Below are 22,280 nucleotides of genomic sequence, written 5' to 3'. Positions count from 1 at the left end.
CTCTCCTAAGACTATCTGGTTAATCTAATGTCTGCTGAGCTGATGTCGAGAGGGACATTAACAAGAGAAATCCAGGAAAGCTTGATGCGGGGAGGCAGCCCAAACCTCAGTCTGTGTGTTGTGATCCCAGCTTTTGGCATGCTTCCCTTTCTGGGGCTCAGTTTCCTCACCTATTCTCAGTATCATTTCCATACTTCTGCCCTGCTGGGTGTCAGCCTTTCCCCACTCCCCTGGTCTGCCAATATTTAAGTCCTCTGAGGCACCATTGCAAGGAGCAAGTATCTGCGTCTCTCATACGTCATGTCGCTGCAAGATTGTTTTCCTTGATAGGTCAACTCACTTGGGGAGGTATGCGTGGGTGTGGGATATGTTTATATTAAGCTTGTAAATACCTATAATCATTAGAGCTTGCATTTATGGAGTAAATGCATACACCAACTAAGTGATGGTCACAATCTTAATTTGGTGGTGGCAGAAGTAACCTCAAAACAGGATAAGAACGGTTTCCATTGTTGAAGATAGAGTTGGCTTATCACATTTGTTTTGTCTTTTCTATAGTGGATGATAACTATATATAGTTCTTCTCTTTCAGGCTTGCTAAAGTTCAAGAAAATACTATTGCTTCTTTGAGAAATGCTGCTAGTCATGTAAGTGACCCTCTCTTCTTTTAAACAACTTGGGAATATTGGTCCAAAGGTAGGAAAGTAGAGAAATGTGGGCCTGGGGAGTCTCTTCCATTAGTAGCTTAAAAAAGTTAAGTAGGTTGAAACTGTATGCTTCTTCTGAATGTATATCTAAGTGAAGATAAAGTATCTCTAAGCATTTGTTTTTAGATTCTTGGTGAAGATTGGCATGAAAACAATGGAATCATTAGCATCTCTGTTTGAGGTTACAAGTTTTGAGTGATGGGGGCAAGGAAAACATTCCCCAGTAAGCATTCGTTTTCATTAACTCAGTAATGTGCTCATTCAGATACTTTGGAAATAATGCTTATAGAAGGATTTGATAGTGGTTTTATGTTAACATTTAAGTCTGTCAGTTTATATCCTGCATACCATCTTGATTAGTTAAATTATGTTAAATTAAGAAATTTATCCAGTTATAAAGTGTCCATTTTTTAGCTTGTAGTTTTTTCCAGCGACTGCAACTTGACATATTTAATCAAGAACTTGAGATTCCCCTGTGGCTCCCTGCTGCCCTGTACCTGACTAAAAGGCCTCATGCTCCCAAGTTAGGCTAAGGTGAAAACGGAGGACCATCTCATGCTCTTATTATCATTTTTTTCCCCACAGTGTCCTCCACATGCCTTAAACTTTGCCTTTTAAAAAAGAGTTCAGCAAGTAAACTTGATTAGAGAGATGTTTAACTTTATCACTTATATGAGCACACTTATTCTAAGACATACTTTTTTATATTTTAGCATCTCTAAAATGGGTATGGGTTTTACAACTTTCTTAACCTTGCATCATGGTTTGGCACCATTTTTTCCCCTTTTAGTTGTATATAAATGTTGCATTTTATAGTTCATTACATCTTACATTAATTATTTTAATGTTTAAAAATATTAATAGTGGACACTTCTATCTTTGTGTTGAAAGGATTATATTAAATCTATGAGTATGTTGGGCTCTAGTTCATCATTTGGAACCAGTTTTAGTTCATTGTAGCTAACTGTTCTAAACATTGGTTTATTAGCTGTAAGTACATGAAGATCCCTGTTAAGGAACTTTAGCTGTCTCCATGCTTTTTGAGAGAGGATGTCATTAAGCCTTTTTTTCTTCCATGTTCTGATGAGATCCTTTGTAATTCATGCTGATCACATTTCAGAATGCCATATGCAAGTTATTAATGGCTTATTTGTTTTAATGTTACAAATATCCCTGTAGAGGTTCTGGTACGTTATTGGCTTATTTCTTAGAGCTCACTCACACATGGATTTTGGGATCAAGTTTTATCACCTGGTAAAATTATCTTCCTGAAGGATGGTGATCCTGTAAAGTTAAACATTTAAACTAAAGAGCTACATAATTCGTTTAATTTTTGTAATTATTTAAGGGTGCTTGGGTTTGTTCTCTTCGGTAGAAAAGCTTTGTGTTAGTGTCTTCTTTACAATACTAGAAGAAGGTAAACTTATTTCCTGCTTCAGAAGTCATTAAGGAAATGGGCTCCTTCGATTCTAGTCTGGGATCCACGTGTGCTCACAAGTTGAATACCCTCCGTGACCTAAAGCTCGGGGAGGGGTGCAAGTGTATCATCCGTCCCCACACAGCACTTCTCTGGGCTGCAATATCGAACAGAATTCTCAGACCTTGTTTCCTTTGATCCCAACTGGCTTTCTTTCAGTGAACTCACACCTTTGTGGGTCAGTTTATGTTCTCAGCTTTATTTGAATTAATTCTTATGTCAGAGTGGGTCCGACTTGGAAAAATGCATCCTTAACTCATTCTTGTCGTCCTCCATCCTGTTGCGGCTCTGTCCGGAGATTGGGCTTGTGCGGTGCAGTTCTTGACCCCATTGCTGCTCTCTGTGTTTTCCGCAGCACCGTCCTTTCCTCTTGACGCTGCTTCTGGGGTTTTGCCTGGAAGGGCTGGAAGGTGTGCTGCTCATGTTCAGCAGGGAGCAGAGCTAAGGCACGGCAGTTTACTCCTTTCCCTCCTCATCTCCAAGGGCCAGCTGTCCAGCTCTGGGACCTAGGGGCAAGAAGGCACCAGCTGGCCCTGTACTCCTGGCTCTTGGTGGACTCCATTTCTGCTAATAGCAGTGGTGGAGGTGACAGGCCGGCTGTTGCCACAGAGTGGCCCTGGGATGTGTTCAAGAAGATCAGTGCCCATATTTTTGCCAGGAAAAAATTGCTATGCTATCACAATGAAGTAAATACTTAAAATTGTTTTCAGAGAAGAAGTTAGTTTTTAGAAAAAGCTTGAAGTGTAACATTAATTCATGAGGAGGTTTTTTGTTTTTATGTACAAGTCTGTAAGTTTATAGTGAACAGTAAATTTTTTACGTCCTTGTAGTTTTGGATGTATTGTGGGCCAGGTAGTGTTTTTCAAATCCCTGTTTCCTTTATTTGTTAGGGTGCAGCCTTTGTAGAATTTGATGTACATCTTTCAAAAGATTTTGTGCCTGTGGTGTATCATGATCTCACCTGTTGTTTGACAATGAAAAAGGTATGTTGAAATTCCTTCATTTTTAACTCTTAGAGTTACTTAGGTTTGAACACTAGAAAGTTGGTTTTATGTATATGTATATATTTAGTTATTTATTAAGTAGAGTTGATCAGTTCATTTTCTTAGTTGATTACTACCAATTCTTTCCTCTGTCAAGCTTTTGCAACATCAAGAGAGTGAGGAGACAGGAATAATAATTCCCTAGAGCAGGATCTCTGTACTGCTCAATTTGCTTTTTTCTGTTATCTAACAAAAGGATGTTCCAGGTGCCTTTTATGTCAGTCTGCCACTGTTCCTGTATTGAAGCAAGAGAGGAAGCTTTTATAGTGTCTATTTTCTAGGCTCCCTTCTGTTCGTGCCTCCAGCTTTTTCTCAAATTAATATGCTAATATGATTTGGCAAAATGAGAAGAGCCACAGTGGAAAAATGCTTTGGAGCCAGATAGTGGAGGACCTCAGTAATGGGGTGTAGACCTAAGAGCTGGGGAGATGTGACAGACTTTTGAGCCAGGAAGGGAAATGTTCAGAACTAAACTTCCTGGTGTAAGTACTTGATATAAGGGGAATTTAAGAGGACAGAAACGAGAGACAGGGAGAGTGGTAATGTGGCCAGAGGTACAGTATGCCTGGACTGGAGTGGAGATAGAATGGAGAATGGCATGGTGGAGGATAGAGTCCAGAAGATTTGAAAATCCATATAGTTTCTTAAAAATTGTAATTGTTGTGTAAATGTAATTGATAATTACATAGTGCTTAAACTTTAGTATACCAATTAAGTGATTTCTTAAGGACTTAAACTAGGAGGGATCATTTGCCATTTTCTTTAAAATTGTTGAGTATCATTTTCTGTTGAGATGATTTAAAGTTCAGGCTAATTTGCTATCATGTATGATGTTCTACCAGACACTATTGTTGTGGTATATGTGGATATGGCAAGGCACCTGGCTCTGCCTACTCGTGAATTCGAATCAGTCATGGGGATTCGGATTAGTATGATGTATAGAAAAGCATGGTTTTGTTTCTGTGAAATGGTATTAGGAGAAGGAGGGGAGGATATATATGCACCTGTTTAGATGATAGAGGTAAAATATAACTTAGTAGAAAAGGAGCAGATGGTTTTGCCATGGGGGAAAAAATCAGTGCAAAATAGAAAAAGAAGGAATGGAGCACTAAAGATCTTAGTAACCAAGATGGAGGTTAATGAATCCAGCTGTAATTTCTAAAAATCTGTGAGAGTTACCTGAAGAGTATTACTGATCCTATTGTTAATCAGATTTTGTCTTGCTCTTCAGTTGAACCTGGATGATGAGTTAGGGAATGAAAGTATCAAATTGTATGTATTTTTAGTTTTAATTTTTAAGCAAGTATTTTAAGCAAGTACTTTAAGCAAGTTTTATTTCATAAAATAAATTCATGTTCATTATAAAACAGCAGAAGGGGCGCTTGGGTGGTTTAGTTGGTTAAGTGTCCGACTCTTTATTTCGGCTAAGGTCGTGATCTCACGGTTTGTGAGTTTGAGCCGTGCTTTGGGCTCTGTGCTGACAGTGCAGATCCTGCTTTGTGTTCCCTCCCTCTCTCCCCCCCCCGCGGGGGGCGCGGCCGCTGGAGAATAAGTAAACTTAAAAAAAAACTGCAAAAGATGATGAAGAGTAAGCCTTCCTTTTTCCCCTTTTTCCTTGGTCACACTCTCTTACTCTTAATAGTTTATTTTGTATCCTTCTAGAAAAGCTTTATGCATACATGGCTTCATACCATATGTACATGAATGAATATACATGTAAAGGATTTAGCATATTTGTTGAAGATTTATTGGTGGTCCATTAACTCATGCCTGAACAATGTGACATATGATATGGTATTAAAATATAAAACATTTGGGGCGCCTGGGTGGCACAGTCGGTTAAGCGTCCGACTTCAGCCAGGTCACGATCTCGCGGTTCGTGAGTTCGAGCCCTGCGTCGGGCTCTGGGCTGATGGCTCAGAGCCTGGAGCCTGTTTCCGATTCTGTGTCTCCCTCTCTCTCTGCCCCTCCCCCGTTCATGCTCTGTCTCTCTCTGTCCCAAAAATAAATAAACGTTGAAAAAAATAAAATAAAATAAAATAAAATAAAATAAAATATAAAACATTTGCTCATGGGGAAAACATAATAGATTAGAGTTCCTATTACATATTACTGCTTAGTGCTAATCAGACATTTGTTTCCCGTGACCATTGATTTCTGTGGCTATTTTTAACCAACTTAAGTATGAAAGATTGAGAAAAGTTTAGAAATTTACTGACAGAAATTAATCCTTACATAGTACTTGTACATGTTGATTGTGTAGTCATGTAACATGGATATATAGGTCAAATAAAATGTGAACAGAATGACAGGAAGTAGGGGAAAATAACTGATTTCTGGCTTTGTTCTCTGTGTCTTCAGGGCCCTATCCTCCCCCCAGCTGTTATTTTCTTCCAGGCACTCCCACCTACATCAAAAACAAAAGCCAGAATTTAAGAGCTGGAAGGTGGTGCTAAAAGAGAGGAGCTCCCCTACGTGGGCTCACTGTGGCCACTGAACAATTATTCTCATCATTCACTAAGTTGGGATGTTAGGCCTGACTAGGGTCAACATTAAGTAATAATTTGAGGCTTATTTTTCTCTTTATTTTCTTTTTAGAAATTTGATGCTGATCCAGTTGAATTATTTGAAATTCCAGTAAAGGAATTAACATTTGACCAACTCCAGTTGTTAAAGGTAGTCACAATAGCATACAGTGTAAATGATCTTTCAGTTTTAGAATGATTTATACTTATTTGTTTATGGTAGTGTTCTCTTTGTGCATGGAGATGACTGTATATTCAGCATGTATAGAGCATATGCTTTGATTTTCTGTTCTGTTAGGAAAAATGGGTTTGTGCTAATCCATTTGTCTTCTCTAACAGTTTTCATGGACCCCACTGTTTCTGCATATGTGAAGGGGCTTGGCTCTAATCCTTTGTAGGTAGACCATAAGGGCTAGCCCTTCTTTCTCATTCGTAGTCTCAGGTCGCCTCTGGTCGGCATTAGCCCTTCTTTATCTAACTGTCTTTATTTTACAGTTGGCCTTTTATGCTGTCCTTGGTTTTTATATTTCTGTTACTATCTAAGCTTTGTGTATCTTTTATACCATGTAATTTTATATGATGACTCTTCCTGTTCTCGTTAGATACCTAAATAAATGGTTGATTGAATATAAACACTTTCTTAAGAATTTTTATTTATATTCTTCTCCCCTACTTGGGTATTTGATCATAATCTTATGTGTATGTATGTACATATGAAATATATACAGTTGTTAGTGATTATTCTTACTTATAATTCTACATTTTACAGTTTTCTTTAACTTGCTAGCTTTTCAAGTTACAGTTCTGTTAACCATACACCTTCATAAACTAAGACTTTTTTCCAATTGCATTTTGTGTGTGTGTGTGTGTTTTCTAGCTCGCTCATGTGACTGCACTGAAATCTAAAGATCTGAAAGGTATGTACCGATATGGAAGCACTGTTTTCATTTCATAGTTAACATATATATGGTATTTCCTTATTTTTTTTAACTACTGTTGGTCATTTTAATGTGTATAATACTGGGCTATCTAAATAGTTTTATAGATATGAGGTCTTTACGTATATTTTCAAATGCATTTATGTCGTGTGTATAGTAATTACATGTTTTTACTGTTACGAGTTTTCTTAGCTTGATCATCAAAGTTCTTTATGATTTTGTACCTATCATTCTTTCTAAACATTCTTTTTCTTTTCTCTTTCCAAACATTTGTAACCATGACAAAATAGAGGAAAAATCAAGTATAGAAGCTGGCTCCAGAACCAGGAGTCTGAATCCAGTTCTAATATTTACCTACTGTAACCTTGGGCAGGTTACTTTAACCACTCTGTGCCTCAGTTTCCCCAAAGCTTGTCCTGCCTGTGGAATCCCTTTGTAACTCCACTGTGTACTCTCATAGAACTTTATAGTTTGTGTCATTCATTTGAGATTTAGTGGATCCTTTTTTTAACCCTTTATTCTGTACATGTCCTGTCTCTTCAACTAGAATGTAAACCTCTCTAGGGTGGGAAAAATGTTTTTGTATTCCCTGAGACACTTACAGTGCTCTGTATATAGTAGGTGCTCATTAGATGTTTACTTGCAGTGGTGATAACAGGATAGTTGGAATGCCTTTGTGAAGAAATTGTGAAGTGCTAAAGACCAAAGTGTATCCCTAGAGCATAGATAGGACTTTCTAAGCTTTGTAGCTATTTCATGACTGTTAAAAATAAAATATATTTTATTCATTTAATTTATTAGTATTAATATTTACGTGGAAAATATTATATGACTTTAGTCTTTGTAGTACACTTTTGTTTTTTTTAAGAAAGGAAAAGTTGAAAAGTTTGATATTAAATTTTTTTGCCCTCTTGGAAAAAAATTCTTACATGTTTTGAGATAAAATTTGAATTAAATGGTAGTGGTAACAAAAGCACAATGGTAGCTTTAGATTCTCTTAATTTCTAGCTTCTAAACTGATTTTGATATTTCAAATAGAAGCCTTAGCAAGAGGACCCTGCTCTTTAATTCCATTGAGGAATAACTAATCACTGCTGGTGACTACTTTGTAAAAGTAGTAAGAAATAATCACTGTTGGACTCTCAAACTTGGTGTTCCTATGAAATGTTGCAAACTAGTCTTCATAAAGGATGCTTATTTCAAAATGGAGGCTTTATAAACATAATAAATATACGAGCTTTCAAAAAATACTGCATAAAAAGGATCTCCTAATTACCTCTACATCTCTTTCTTTGTCCTAAGAGTTTAGGAAAAGATCTTAGTGATAAAATGGTATTTTATCTACTGAGTTTTTATAATTTAAAATTTCAGAATCTGTGGTTGAGGAAGAAAATTCTTTTTCTGAAAATCAGCCATTTCCTTCTCTTAAGATGGTAAGTTTCTTAGGAAAACTAGCACAAGACTTACTTCATTCATTCTGTTATAACTTGAATAATTTATTTTGGGCACTAGCAAGGCTGTGTCAAGGACAACATTTATAAAAACTTGTTATTGATTCTTTTTAGAGAAGATAGATTTTTGGTTTGTGTACCTATCCTTTTTTTTTTTTTTTTAAAGAATAATTCACCTGCTCAAATGAATAAAAATGCTCACCTCAATGGGTTAATTTGGTAAGAATAGGAAATTCACACATTTCTGTATATAAACAAGAAATAGAAGGCACAGAAAAAAGGGGTGAGAGGGACATGTGATGGTGGGAGAGGTATTTTTACAATGTTTAAAACTGTTCCTGGGGCATCTGGCTGGCTCACTTTGGAGGAGCCTGCAATTCTTGATCTTGGGGTCGTGAGTTCTAGCCCCACGTTGGGTGTAGAGATTATTTAAATAAATAAAAACTTGAAAAAACACCAAACTGTTCCTTAGCGTTTGGAGAGAAATGAGATTGTCCAACCAAAGAAAATGAGTACCCTGGTTACATAAAATGAGACACAAATTTCGAGAACTCCCCTGAAAAAACATAACAAATACTAGCATGAGGATTTAAAAACTAGACACAATTCATACAGGAATCCCTTTAATATTAGCAGGCAAGCCTATATGGATGCCAGGCACTCCTTGGTCATGCTGGGTCTGCTTTTTTTCCCACTGGCTCCATTTCCTAACTTCTGCTTTTCTCCATTGTCTTTTTCTGGTGATGTCAGGTACAGTAGATACATCTTAGGCAACAGTATATCATTTCAGTTTATCATGATTATTCACCCTACAGAGGAAGCTACCAGAGAACTCCTAAAGTGGACATTGTTGTAGTGTGTTTAAAACCTGATTGGAGTAATTTTTCAGTTATTTATGAAGCCCAGTTAAGTTACATCATTTCTTCTAGTTCAGAATTCTGAAATCATTTGGTTCTGAGAAATCACATGATTCCTAGATTTGTGATTAAATACAATTATTAAAAAAATTGTGTATTAACAGTTTAACATTTATTTAACCAGATAAATTAAACACACATTTATTCACTCTGTCACCATCGCTGTAATTTAATCACAGATGTTTTAAAACCAAAAAAGGCTAATAAATACAATCCTAATTTAAAGGAGAAACTTTGATGTTTAGGAGTCTTAACACAAATATACAGTATTTTCCTTATTTTTCTAATTTTGTATTAGCTCGGTAACAATGTGATAGGTACATTAAATAAAATAAGGCTAAAGATACCAGAGAAGAAGGTCAAACAGCCACACATGAAATTGTTTACAAACTGTTTAAGGTACTTGTCATGCAGCTGGTTAGGGCAGACCCAAGATCCCTGATGGCGAAAGGACTTTAGGTTAAGGATGTGTCTTTTGTAGTGGTAGTGTATCTTTCCTCCCAGATCTTGCCATAGACCACTGCTTTTGCTTCTTAATCTCTTGTTTAACTTAATCACCAACCATGTTGTAATTCGGGGTATGGGAAAAGATAGTGGTTTATGCCGAAGGCACAAAACATTTTATCCTTACTTAGTGATATGTTTTACTATCGGTTGCTTTTTGTAGTAATTCTGTTTTCCTTTTTTTCTTCTCTTATTCTACCATTCATCTCACCAAAAACAAAACAAAATTCACCTCCAACAAACAAAACTCTAGGTTTTAGAGTCTTTGCCAGAAGATGTAGGGTTTAACATAGAAATAAAATGGATCTGCCAACAAAGGGTAAGTAATCCTTGACGTAACACATTCTTCTTCCTCTTTCTCCCCATTTCTTCAAATGCATTTGTTCCTCTCTCCTTGTTTTAGTGGAAAAGTAAGACTGAAGTCTTACTCTGGCTTCTTTCGGCAAGCACAGTACTTGTTGGACCTTTTTAATAAAAGCATACTTTATCCTTATATGTGAGTACTTGAAAGGAGTGATGAATGTATTGCAGTATAAATTTCAGTTTAAACATGTCTCATGTGGATATTAATATGGTGGTTTCTGGACATATAAAATGAACAGTGGAAACTAAGAACTTTATATAACTGATGAGTTTTTGTTTTCTTACCCTCCATTTAAACATATATTTTCAGTAATTTCCTAAGCAGTTTTCTGTTAAGTGGCAATAGTAGCTAGTAATAGTTAATCAAGAAAAGAAATTTTCTGCAGGTGTGTTTTAGATCAGTCACAGATTTAGACTTCTTGCTGTTGTTCCACAGTTATATATTGAAAAGCTGCTATGGGTGAGCATTTTGTTGGTGCTGGGTTCAAGTACTGAGCAAAACAGAATAAAACTTGCCTTCTTGGAATAGTGTAGTTGAGGAAAATAATTCACTGTTGAATATATCAGATGGAGATGTGTGTAAATGGTTGGGATGTATGGTAAGAGGGTTGTTGGGGTGGGGAGGGCACTGAAAGCGGTTAATTCAGGTATGATTGGGCAATCAGAGCAATATCCTAGAATTTGTTTTGATCAGAATAAATCTACAACTGCCCTCAAATCATGCCTTCTAAGTAGCTGTTTATGATAAGCTGGTCCTGGTTAACATAGTGATTTTTCTTAATAAGTGATTTTTAGTTTTCTGAGCTCTTAGGGTTATTTTATTTTATTATCATTTTTTTTCAATATATGAAATTTATTGTCAAATTGGTTTCCATACAACACCCAGTGCTCATCCCAAAAGGTGCCCTCCTCAATACCCATCACCCATCTTAGGGTTATTTTAATGACTAATATATAAAATGCCTAATATTTGAATATCTACAGGACTCTTGGTATCTTAGCTATATTTAGAGACTATTTTTATTACGTGTTGAGGGTACTTGATATGCCTTAGAGCCAAAGAATGAGATTTTTAACTAGTAATTCATAATTACCTGGACTTTTTGTAATGAGTTAGCAAGTGAAGTAGAGTCCTTTTGTCTTACAGTTCATGAAGATTATATAAAAATATTTTAAAGTTAGTAAGGTGCAGATTTCCAGAGTTCTGGTTTTTATTCTGTTAAACTTATTAAAGCAAAAGTTTATTGATGATATAATCACTTTGCATATAAGTGTCTCTACCTGAAATATGACAGCTGCACCATCACTAAGCAGCTGTGTGGTCTTGGGCAAATCACTCAATCTTTTCAAGCCTTAGCTTTCCCCATGTAAAATAAGAGTTGGCTTAGATGTTCCCAAGATTTTTTTTTTTTTTTTTTTTGGCACTGTGATCCTAGGATATTTAATGGCCTTTGTTTTTCTGTTTATTTTTTCCATATAGGATGGAATGTGGGATGGTAACTTATCAACGTATTTTGACATGAATCTGTTTTTGGACATAATTTTAAAAACTGTCTTAGAAAATTCTGGGAAGAGGAGAATAGTGTTTTCTTCATTCGATGCAGATATTTGCACTATGTGAGTAATATTAAATTGTTTTCACCTAGACTCTTAAACCGTAGCTGGGATTTAGGGACAGAGGTTGTGATTGGAGGTGGGGAAGTTGCCCAGAGTTCACCCTTGACTTGTCCTCTCAGTTAGGTTCTATATATTCTCACACCTCTTCAGAACTACCCTCTACTCCAGCAAACCTCACACCCACAGGGTCCTAGTACCTCACACTCTGTGTTCATTTTATAGGCAGGTAACATCCTCCTTACCAAATATAAACCCTCGAGGGCTTTCTTGTTGGCCATTTCTGAAAATATTTTAGCTTTTTTATAGAATAATTAACAAGTTTTCTTTTATTGATTGAAAGATGCAATACATGTTAATGGTGATTATAGCTCAGTCATGGGATTATGCTCTTTTGGTGGGGGGGCAGGGGCGGTTTCTTTATATAGTCACAGTTTCCTAAAATTCTAAAATGATATATAAGAATTATCTCCCTGATGAAAAGTACTTTCTTATTGTCTTCTTTAGGGTTCGGCAAAAGCAGAATAAATACCCCATATTATTTTTGACTCAAGGAAAATCAGATATTTACCCTGAACTCATGGACCTCAGATCTAGGACAACCCCCATTGCAATGAGCTTTGCACAGTTTGAAAACCTACTGGTAAGTTACATTTGAATTTTTTAGATTTTAATTTTTTTAAGAAATGTCTTAGAGCAGTAGTGAATAAGTTTTTGTGTTATTTTACACATCTGATTGGTTAGTTTTGACCCATGTGTAGCAAGCTGATAGCTCTACTTAAAAATGAGGATATTAGATCTCAAAATAAAAAGCAGTTAAATGAACATTAAAGTATTTTCTTCCAGGCCTAGGTTAAGTAAGTTCTTGTAGTTTAGTTTTCTGAGTGGATTTTATGAATCATCTAAAATGGCTAGACTGTAGACTTCTTTGATAAATAAATTGTAATTGTAAGAAAAAGTCCTAACAGTTTTTTCCCTGTGCATTCTACTTTGGAGAACACTGATGTAGAGTACGACCAATTAGTATTTGCAGTTAATAAGTTACTTTCTTATGAGTAAATTATTTTTCTTCTTTTAGGGAATAAATGCACATACTGAAGACCTGCTCAGAAACCCATCCTATATTCAGGAGGCAAAAGCTAAGGGACTAGTCATATTCTGCTGGGGTGATGATACCAATGATCCCGAAAACAGAAAGAAATTGAAGGAGTTTGGAGTTAATGGTCTAATTTATGATAGGTATTTGTCTTTCATGAAAAGTTTTCATGTATTGTTAGGAAAAAAATAGTTAAAAAATTAAAAATAATATTAAACTTAGTTAAAATTCTGTAGTTCAGCCTGAGGTTTAACATTTATTTGTAGAGTTTTTCAAACTTTGGAGTATAGCACAACCACTTGGGAAGCTTGTTAAACATTCAGATCACTGGGCTCCATACCAGCTGTACTCTTGTCTTGGTTGGGGGGCTCTCTCCCCCAGATGCTTCTCTCTCTCCACCAACTTTCTTGGGGGTCTCATCCAGTTCTGTGGCTTTTCATACCTTTATTCTTAAGTTTTATGTCTCCAACCTTTACATCTCAGACGTTTCCCCTAACTGCTTAAACTTTTGTATCCAGCTAGCAACACCTGTTCTTTCTGTAGACTTCCTGATTTCAGTATGACAACTCTGTCTTTCCAGTTTCTCAGGCCAAATCGTTGGAGTCTTTCATGACTGTACCTAAACTCATACCCCAAAACCAGTCAGACAGAATCTTGTTGATTCTGTCTTCAGAATCTACCCTGAATGTATCCACTCGCCACACTTGCTATATAGTCAGTCTCCACTGAGAAGGACACCTCATTTCTCACGTGGATTATTGAAGTTGTCTGCTCACTGGCCACTGCCTTTACTCATGCCTCCCTGCTATCTGTTCTTAGCACAGCAGCCAGAGGGAGCCTGTTCTAATTAAAGTCAGATCCTATGACTGCTTATAACTTGCACAGTTTTCTGTGTCACCTAGAGTAAAATCACAGGCCCTTCCAAGGCCCCGTGTGAGCAGATTCCATCTCTTTTCCCCCCTCCCCCACCCCAACACGCCCACACAAACAAGCTCCGTGAGGACAGGCTCTTTGCCTGTTTTGTTCACTATTCTATCTCTAAAAATTAGAATAATGTGTGATACACAGTAGGGGTTCAAGTATTTGTTGAACTTTTTTTTTCTTTTTTTTTTTTTTTAAGCTCCCTAGGTGTTTCTGATGTAAGTTTGAGAGCCACCAATCTGATAGATGAAAAGATTGCTTAATATAAAGAAATTTGGGGTTAGAAGGGATGTCATTTAGTCCACTGAGGGGTGGGCAATCTTACTAATACTTGAGCAACAAAGAGTAAGTGATGAAATTCTTACCAGGCTTGTTTTAAAAAATACTTTCCTTGGGGCACCTGGATGGCTCGGTCGATTAAGTGTCCAACTTCAGCTCAGGTCATGATCACCAGCCCCACGTTGGGCTCTGTGCTGACAGCTCAGAGCCTGGAGCCGGCTTCAGATTCTGTGTCTCCCTCTCTCTCTCTCTGCCACTCCCCTGCTCATGCTGTCTCTCAAAAATAAATAAACGTTAAAAAAAAAATACTTTCCTTGATTTTAGTTCACTTAACCGTTTGTCCTGTATAGTTGTATCACTTATAGTAGACCTTTCCAACTAGTTCAATGAAGATAAAAATTTTACATCACTTATATGAGACATTTCCAACTAATTAAAGGAAGATAAAATGTTTACATTAATCATTTGAAAGAAGTGCTGGCTTCAGCAAAACTTTGGAGAATATTTCTTTCTTTGAGGAGAAGGAAGGGATGATTGCAAATATTTTCAGGCAAGGAAATGTATTGTGAGACATACCGTGTATAATAACTTCCCTTCATCTGAAGGGCCTTACTTAGAGCCAAATTGTGACATGTAATGGAGAACAGGAATATACTTTGTGATAAAAAGCCCCCAAGAAAGAGAGTTCTTCCTGGCTAAGGATCAATAAGAGTACCTTTTTTAAAGTTTATTCATTTATTTTGAGAGAGTGAGAGAATCCAAAACAGACTCTGTGTTGGGGCTCGAACTCATGAACTGTGAGATCACCACCTGAGCTGAAATCAAGACGCTTAACCGACTGAGCCACCCAGGTGCCCCAATAAGAATGCTTTCAAAGAGGAAGTGTTGAGTTGGTTTTTGGGAGTGGCTAAGTTTGCTTTGACAGGATTTGAGTTTCAGGCAGAAGCAATAGCATGACTCAGGGCAGGACTACGTTGAAGACATTGAGGAGATAGCTCAGGGTGGGGCTCCTGCTAGAATCTGTTAGAGTTGGTGTTTACCCTTGAACTTTTTTTTTTTTTTAACACTTTAATCTGAGAACTACATATATAAGTATGTATGTGTGTTTTGTATGTGTATACAAGATTTACAGTGAAAACCAGCAGTCCCCTGTGCCTGTTATCCCTTTCATTGTTTTTAGCTGAGTTCCTGTGCCCTGATGTTTTTTAAGCTATTTTGTTCTGGTATGTAATGTGCTTATGTTACTATTTTTTTTTTTTTTAATCATCAAATTTAGACATTGTGGAGAAGTTTTTGAACAATTAGTGATTTGGGAGCCTTTGGTTTATTTTACATTGGGGGAATTATTGATAAGATGAGGTGTTTTAGTGGGTCAAAAACCGATTTAGTCTCCTTTTACAAAGGTATTAACACACCGTAGATTTTACATTTAATCATGTTTTTGCAGTACGTTATGGCATATAAAGAGCTGTGTTCGATCTGGTGATATTTGGAGTTTTTGCATTTGTGATAAGATGACCTTTAATTTACCTTTCTCAACTGGTTGTTTCTCATTTTGGTATGGGGCAAATACTTGCCAAATAGAGTAATTAGGCAATGTTCCTATTTTTATAAAAGAATTACTGTACCTGCTCAAATGGTTAAAAAATTAAAATATAAATTCAGTAACAGACACGCATGTTAAAGAATATTAGCATTAGATTCGAAGTCTGCCATTTGCCTCTCCCTAATTCAATTCGCTTATCTCCTCTCTCAGATACAACTTTATCAAATTATTATTCTCTTTTTAAAAATTTTAAATTCTTATTTCGATCACTAAATAGTATCATTTAGTTTCTCATGGCTTTAGACTTTATTTGTACTTTTTTCCCCACTTGTTATAATGTTCTTAAAGTCAATCTGTTTATTGTATGTAATTATAATTTATTCATTTTCGTGACTATGTAGTATTCATGGCTATGTCTCTACCACTGTTTATTCTACTTGAGAACATTTAGGTAATTGCCAAGTTTGCTTTTGCAAAACTTTTGCTTTTGCTTCCTGTCATCCTGAGTGAAGACTGCTCCCTGACCCTTCCTGTGTCTGAGCTTCCATTTCCTGTGGTCCAGATATTTTTTGCTTTATGGTTATTTTTATGGAACACACCCTTCAGTAACTTCTTAAGAAAGGAAGACATGGAAAGTAAATATGTGATCTTGCATGCTTGGAAGTATTGTGGCTGGGCATAAATTTTCATGTTAGAAACCATTTTCTTTCAGAATTTTAAAAGCATTTCTCCGTCAGCTTCACAGTTTTCAGTGTTACTGTTGAGGAGTGTGAAACCGTGTTGAATCTTGTTTCTGCACGAGTGGTTTCTTTGTTTCCTGTCTGGAAGCTTGGAGAGTCTTCTTTTTGTCACCAGTGTGGTAAAATTTCATAGAGATGGGTCTTGTTGTGGGTCTGGTTTCATCCCTTGTGGTGGGCACATGGCAGCCCATTTAATCTGTTGATGCGTGTCCTTGAAGATGCCGAAAATTTTGTAAATTATTCTTTGATTTTTGTCTCCCATTTTTCTGGGGTTTTTTTTTCCCCCCTTTATAAAAGAAATCCTTTAGTTTACATATGACACACTCTTGGACCAGGCTTCTAATTTTTATTTTTTCTTCTATTTTCTATCTTTGTCTTTTTGCTCCACTTTGAAAGATTTTGCCAACCTTATCATCCATGCATTCTCTTGACTTTTTTGTGTCTTTAATTTCTAAGAACTGTCTTTATTCTCTGAATGCGCTTTTTTTCCTCTATATATAACATTCTGTTTGGGCTTAATGAACTATTTCTAGGAAGGCATCAAGGACTTGTGTGTGTGTGTGTGTGTGTGTGTGTGTGTGTGTGTGTGTGTGTGTTTGGAATTTTCTTCTCTTTGGCTCATTATCTTACATGTTAGAAGCTTTCCTCAAGTTGCTTAGAAACCCTTGACTGCTTCTCGTGATAAGAAATAGGGATCTAAAAAGCTTGTTGGAGGCTCTGTGTGCATGGGGCGTTGTTCACTTGGATTTCACTGTGGGATGATGTGAGTGGCCTGTTTGGTCATACTTCTGATGTCAGTAGATTCAGAACTTTACTTTTTGACTGACCAGATTCCTCACAGAAGAATCTATATAAACTACCTAGAGGATCCAGATCTGGCTCCCAGGGTTCTTGGGAATCAGGTAAGGGATGAGATCTGGGGAAGGGAAGGCATGTCTCTGAATTTTGCATGTGTGATATGTGTGGACTGTCTCCTGGTGCTGGTGGCTTTTGTAAAATGCCCAAACCCTTACCTGGTTGTCTTGTCCTCCATTCCAAGACATTTCCTGTTAAATTCTTGAAATACCAACCTCAGGGGTGTGGGGCAGCCTCCATGGCAGGAAGTTAGGAGGAAGGGAGATGCTCACTGCTGCTCAGGCCCTCACCCCATCTGCCCTGTTTTAGTCTCCCCTCCCCCTAGTTCTAAGGGGAAACGGGTGCTGCTTTTAACTCTGCCTTCTCATGGTTTCCACTACTGGCTTGTGATTTGGTGATTTGGCCTTTTCCGCTCGGCTAACTAAAATACTTTGTTATTACTTACGCATCTGTTTCCCAGCTCCCAAAACTGTGTTACTGTGTCTCTTTGTTTCTGTTTTTCCCTGTATGCATGGATTCTTTTTTAATCCCTTTATTTTCTTTTTAATGGGATATACAGGGAAAGTAAACGTAGATGCTTCAGTTCAGTCTTCTGTCTTGACCCAGAGGTCACTTCTCATTTTCTTGGAAATTGTTTCCTGCTCTGATACCACAGCGACCTCTGTCATCGCACCTCACGTGAGCTGCCCGGCCCTCACGTTTAGGCCTGAGAGGCTGTCCTCTCTCTGCTGATGGGCAGTGCAGTGCTGGCATTGTCACATGGGCTTTTTCTGGGCTCTCAACTGTGAGTGCGTGTGCCTGTGCCACACAACTTCAGGACAGTTCTCAGTGCACATCTTCAGTGCTTTGAAGTCACAACTGGGTATGGATTCCAGCTCTGCCTCTTTCTAGCTTCCCGTCATAAAATAAGGCCTTGTCGATTGATTCACTTGGAGAGAAGATACCTGAAGAATCAGTCACTCAGTAAACTACAGATTTATTTCATTTTCTGTTTCAGTTGCTTTATAATCAGGCTTTTTCATCACGGGCCCAAAAAGAAATGCTGTTATTCCGCATTATTAGAAAGATGGAGAAGTATTTTTAAACAGAGCTGATAACTTCCATCCTAGAAAGTTGGGGGAGGGTGTGCTCCTGTACTACGAATGTTCCAGGCATTCTGTAATCAAATTCTCCTGAAAAGGTTAAGTCAGGTCTTAAGGGAACCATGAAATTACACTATTTTATGTGTGTGTTGTTTGTTTCATCATAGGATATATGATTGGATGCCTGAACAGCCAAATATATTCCAAGTGGAGCAGTTGGAACGCCTGAAGCAAGAATTGCCAGAGCTTAAGAGCTGTTTGTGTCCCACTGTTAGCCGCTTTGTTCCCTCATCTTTGTGCGGGGAGCCTGATATCCATGTGGATGCCAACGGCATTGATAACGTGGGGAGTGCTTAGTTTTTACTGGGCAGAGGCCCTTTTGGGGCATGCACCACTGTTGTGGGGATTCACTTTTCATCACTGAGCATTGTTTATCTATGCCTTCTAGGTTTCTCAGTCCAATGAAGCAATAATGAAGTATTTTACTATTTCACTACAATTCTTGCTAGGATTTCAAGTATGCTATTTAAATCATTTGGCCAGGTATAATTACCAGTCAGTCTCTTTACAATGAGAAAATTTATTGGTTGGCAAACATTTTAAACTAAATATGTAAACATATAATGTTAAATGTCCATTAAAACCATAGTGCTTGGAAATTAACTATATAAAGATATTTACAGTTCTTAACAACTTTCATTTGATCAGGTCTGAAATATTTAGCACTTGAGGAACATGACTATGCATAATTATACCTGACCATGGAAAAAATAAGTACCTCAAATGCATGCATTTGCACTGGTGATTCCAACTGCACAAATCTTTGTGCCATCTATGTATATATGTATTTTTTACATGGATTGACATGCACACACACCATTTTCATTCAGTATGAACCTTGAGGCTGCTGCCATTCTCCCACTTAACCAAACCAATGCCTGTGTAAACAGCCTGGAGGTGGTCCTTGAAAACTTGTCTCCTAAGTCTTTCAAAAGTTGTTTTGCATAAATGTTAAAGTTTCAAAATGCTGCAGGGTAATTTAATGTATAAAATATTAGAAGTATGTAGTGCATACTTAATAGAGTAGGCCATAATGTGTAAATTCTATTCCATGCATGCTTTAGGTTTTAAGCATGAGATTGTACATGTTTACTGTAAGTCCTTGCATCTGTGGTGCTAGGTGAGTGTGAGAAGGTGTCAAGGACTGAAAATATTTTGTTGCCTAAAAAAAAAAAAAAAAAAAAAAAAAGAAGCCTGTTTGTAGGCATTTTAAATATGCTTATTTTAAGTGTCTCTCACTACCTATTACACACCGTTGCTCTGTGGGTTTGTTGTGTGTGCGTGTGTGTGTTGTACAGCAGTTAAATCTCCATGCAGAAAAATAAATGTCCTGAATTCTCACATTGGTATTTTTATTGGTTAATGTATATCAGGCATGTAACTTATTTAGGAAATGTAGACGATCCTTCTAAATGTATATGCATGTATTTAGGATTATACTAAGGTTTCTTTCCTTAGAAGCTGATTGTTTTGGCATTAACTGTAACTTAAGAATGAATGTTGAATAAAATACACAGATTTATTTTCCTCCTTTTAAAACAAAATTTCAGGAAGGTATTACTTTTATAGACTTGGTTCTCTTACTACGAGACATTGGACTCCTGCCCTAAAGTAATGCCCTACTTGCATCTGCCTTTTACTGCATGTTCTTCACTTAGGCAATTTAGTCATGCATTGACACATTTTAGTACTAGCTGAGAATCCTAGCTGAGAACCTAAGACTTGGAATTATACAGTGTATCTTTTTATTTTTTAAGCCAAACAATGCAGTTTTGGTTCCGTCTTAATCGTGTGAGGATAGGCTTTGAAATCCTATGTTATGGTTTTGTGCTGTAACACTGATATTTAATGGAAAAGAGTTTAGGAAATGCAGTCTTCTACAAGTGTTCTATATACTTTTCCCACACTGAAAGATTTTCCACCACTTTGGTATGACTTTGGTGTGAATTAGGCAGTTTTAGAAAACTTCTGAAAAAATTCATTTTGTCTGCAGACCTGTGTACAGTACAGTGACCATTACCTTATGGTAACTCGGTTAGCTGTAGGTGTGCGTTTTCGGTCCTGTTCACTTGCCCTCCCCTGTGCCTTTCCAGTCCCATGGCAGTGCAGCTCCATGTTGAAGACTCAAGATCCTAAAGGGAAAGGAGAAGTGGGAGGGGCGGGGGGGGGGGGGACGGTTCCTGAACAATGTAATTTGCAAAGAGCTCGCAAGGACTGCTTATGACACAGAAAGAGCCTCACTGCTCACTTCCTTTGCATCCCTTCCTGACCTTATAAACCAGGGTTAGTAGAAAATTAAAGCATAGCAAGCAGTAGCTCCCCCACTTTTCTAGGACTAAGTCCAGGCGTCCATACCACTAGCTGTTGCCCTGTGCAGTGCTCTGGCCACACTGTACCCACTGTGCCCACCGTTCCCCTGGCCACGCCATGCTCCTACGCTATTCCCTGTCTGTAGCCATGTGCCCTGTGCCTGGAAGCCCTCTCTTCCCCACAGACACTTTCGCCCTGCCAGACTCCTTGCTCCTTGAGCCATCGACCTCTCCTCTGAGTCCTTGCTGAAACTTGTTCAGAAGGGATGAGTCCATCTTTTACTCCATAGCCATGTGCATACCTGGATCATGCCGTGCATTCTAGGTAGGCATGGTGGTTTGTCTCACCAGGCTGCAGTCTCTTCAAGGGCAGGAACCTTGGCTTTTTATTTCCACAGTGCATGGAACATAGTAGAAAAATGTTGGAATTATTGGGATAATAATTTGTATCAAATGTCCTTTTGAATTAAGAGATTTAATTATGTTTACTAAGAATGTAAACTTTGGTTTACATTTTGACAGTGGGAACAGTTTGTTGATGTCAATTTTCAATGTAGAGGTATAATGTTAAAATCGTTTTATATTTTCTGGAAATTGCAATGTTTGATAAAATGCCGCCATTGTTCTCTGGTGTTTTCTACTCTCTGGAACTCTGTACTGTAACTGACTGGATGTGAATGTGAGGAATACAGTTCATTCCTGTGTCGGTAGTGCCTCAGGGCTACCACAGCCGCTCATTACCTCACTGCCATTGTTCCTTGTGTCTCCTCTCCTACCCACCCCCCCCCCCCCCCCCACCAGGCCTACCTCAGTACCCCTTTCCTTGTCTGAAATGCCTTCTCTGTCTTCCTTCAGTGTCCAGCTCAGGTACCGCCTCTTCCATAAAACTTTGCTCAGCTTCTGATTGGAATTATGATGCAAACAAATGCGTGCAGCCTCTAAATCCCACTGCTTCGTTTTGTAGCTGGGCCAGTAAACCCAGAGAAGTGAACTGACTTTTTTACCAGGTTGGGACTAGAACTGGGTTTTGTGATTCCTAATCCCGTGTTCTTGAACTATGCTGCCTTCTGAATTCTCGTGGCGTTTGTTAGCATGTGCTTTCTTACAGTCTCTCTATGTGCCTGTTCTATTTCCCTAAGATTGTAAGCCCCTTAAGGGCAGGGACCTCTTTGCATTTCTAGCACTACTATAGTGTTCCATACTTAGTCATGAACTAGACAAATAAATGGCGGTGGCAACGATCCTAGTTTCCTAACTCAGATTGTTTCACAGTATACATACGGTTTTGTACGGCATGCTTGGCTATGTTGTCTGGAGGGTGTGTGCTCGTGTGCATGCGTGTGCATGTGTGTTTGCATGTGTACTCTGCCCCAGTTGCTTGGGGTCACAGGTGGGTTACTGTAAACCAATTTTCTACTTCATGCTAAGTGAGGACAATTATGAGACTGAGTGGAAGATGAGGTACAGGTTTCCCCCCAGGCCCGGCTGCCCCTTCCTGGGGAGTACACCTAAATCCTGCAGCTGGTGGCCTGATAGGGCAGGGTACGCGGCCTTGGATAGGACTTGGGTGACCTGCGGAGTGGCTGTCTCATTAGTCCCGGTGGAGTGTCATTGTCTTTTGTGCCTTGGCTCTTTCTCTTCACAGCTGGGCCGCATTTCTGTCTTTCACGTTATCACTGGCTTGGTATTCTAGGTTGGCAGTGGAGTCCTGTTCATTTAGATTTGGCTACAGCCGACTCCTTTGCATTTTCGGTTTGGATTGTGTGGTGTTGGGGTAGGAAGCAAAGTAAACACAGGAGGAACACTGCATTATTTTGGTGTTCATGAGTGGAAATTTCCTCAAATAGCTCAGT

The 22,280-nt window shown here is 38.0% G+C and overlaps 1 protein-coding gene across 1 annotated transcript in view; it reads left to right on the top strand.

Moving 5' to 3' along the window:
- The window catches only part of GPCPD1 (glycerophosphocholine phosphodiesterase 1), a 50,692-nt gene extending 29,024 nt beyond the window's left edge, over positions 1–21,668 (top strand). Inside the window, exons 11-20 of the mRNA XM_040447627.1 lie at positions 593–647; positions 3,075–3,167; positions 5,826–5,903; positions 6,630–6,669; positions 8,062–8,123; positions 9,816–9,881; positions 11,406–11,542; positions 12,047–12,182; positions 12,618–12,778; positions 18,226–21,668. Of these exons, the coding sequence (XP_040303561.1) occupies positions 593–647; positions 3,075–3,167; positions 5,826–5,903; positions 6,630–6,669; positions 8,062–8,123; positions 9,816–9,881; positions 11,406–11,542; positions 12,047–12,182; positions 12,618–12,778; positions 18,226–18,415 (1,018 nt within the window). The 3' untranslated portion in view covers positions 18,416–21,668. The remainder of the gene's footprint in view (positions 1–592; positions 648–3,074; positions 3,168–5,825; positions 5,904–6,629; positions 6,670–8,061; positions 8,124–9,815; positions 9,882–11,405; positions 11,543–12,046; positions 12,183–12,617; positions 12,779–18,225) is intronic.
- Positions 21,669–22,280: the final 612 nt, after the last annotated feature.

This window comes from Herpailurus yagouaroundi, unplaced genomic scaffold (assembly GCF_014898765.1).
Source record: "Herpailurus yagouaroundi ecotype Mexico unplaced genomic scaffold, PumYag 196, whole genome shotgun sequence".
In the NCBI taxonomy this organism is placed as follows: Eukaryota; Metazoa; Chordata; class Mammalia; order Carnivora; family Felidae; genus Herpailurus; species Herpailurus yagouaroundi.
Note: the sequence above shows the minus strand (reverse complement) of the source record. Positions and strands in the feature narration are given on the sequence as shown.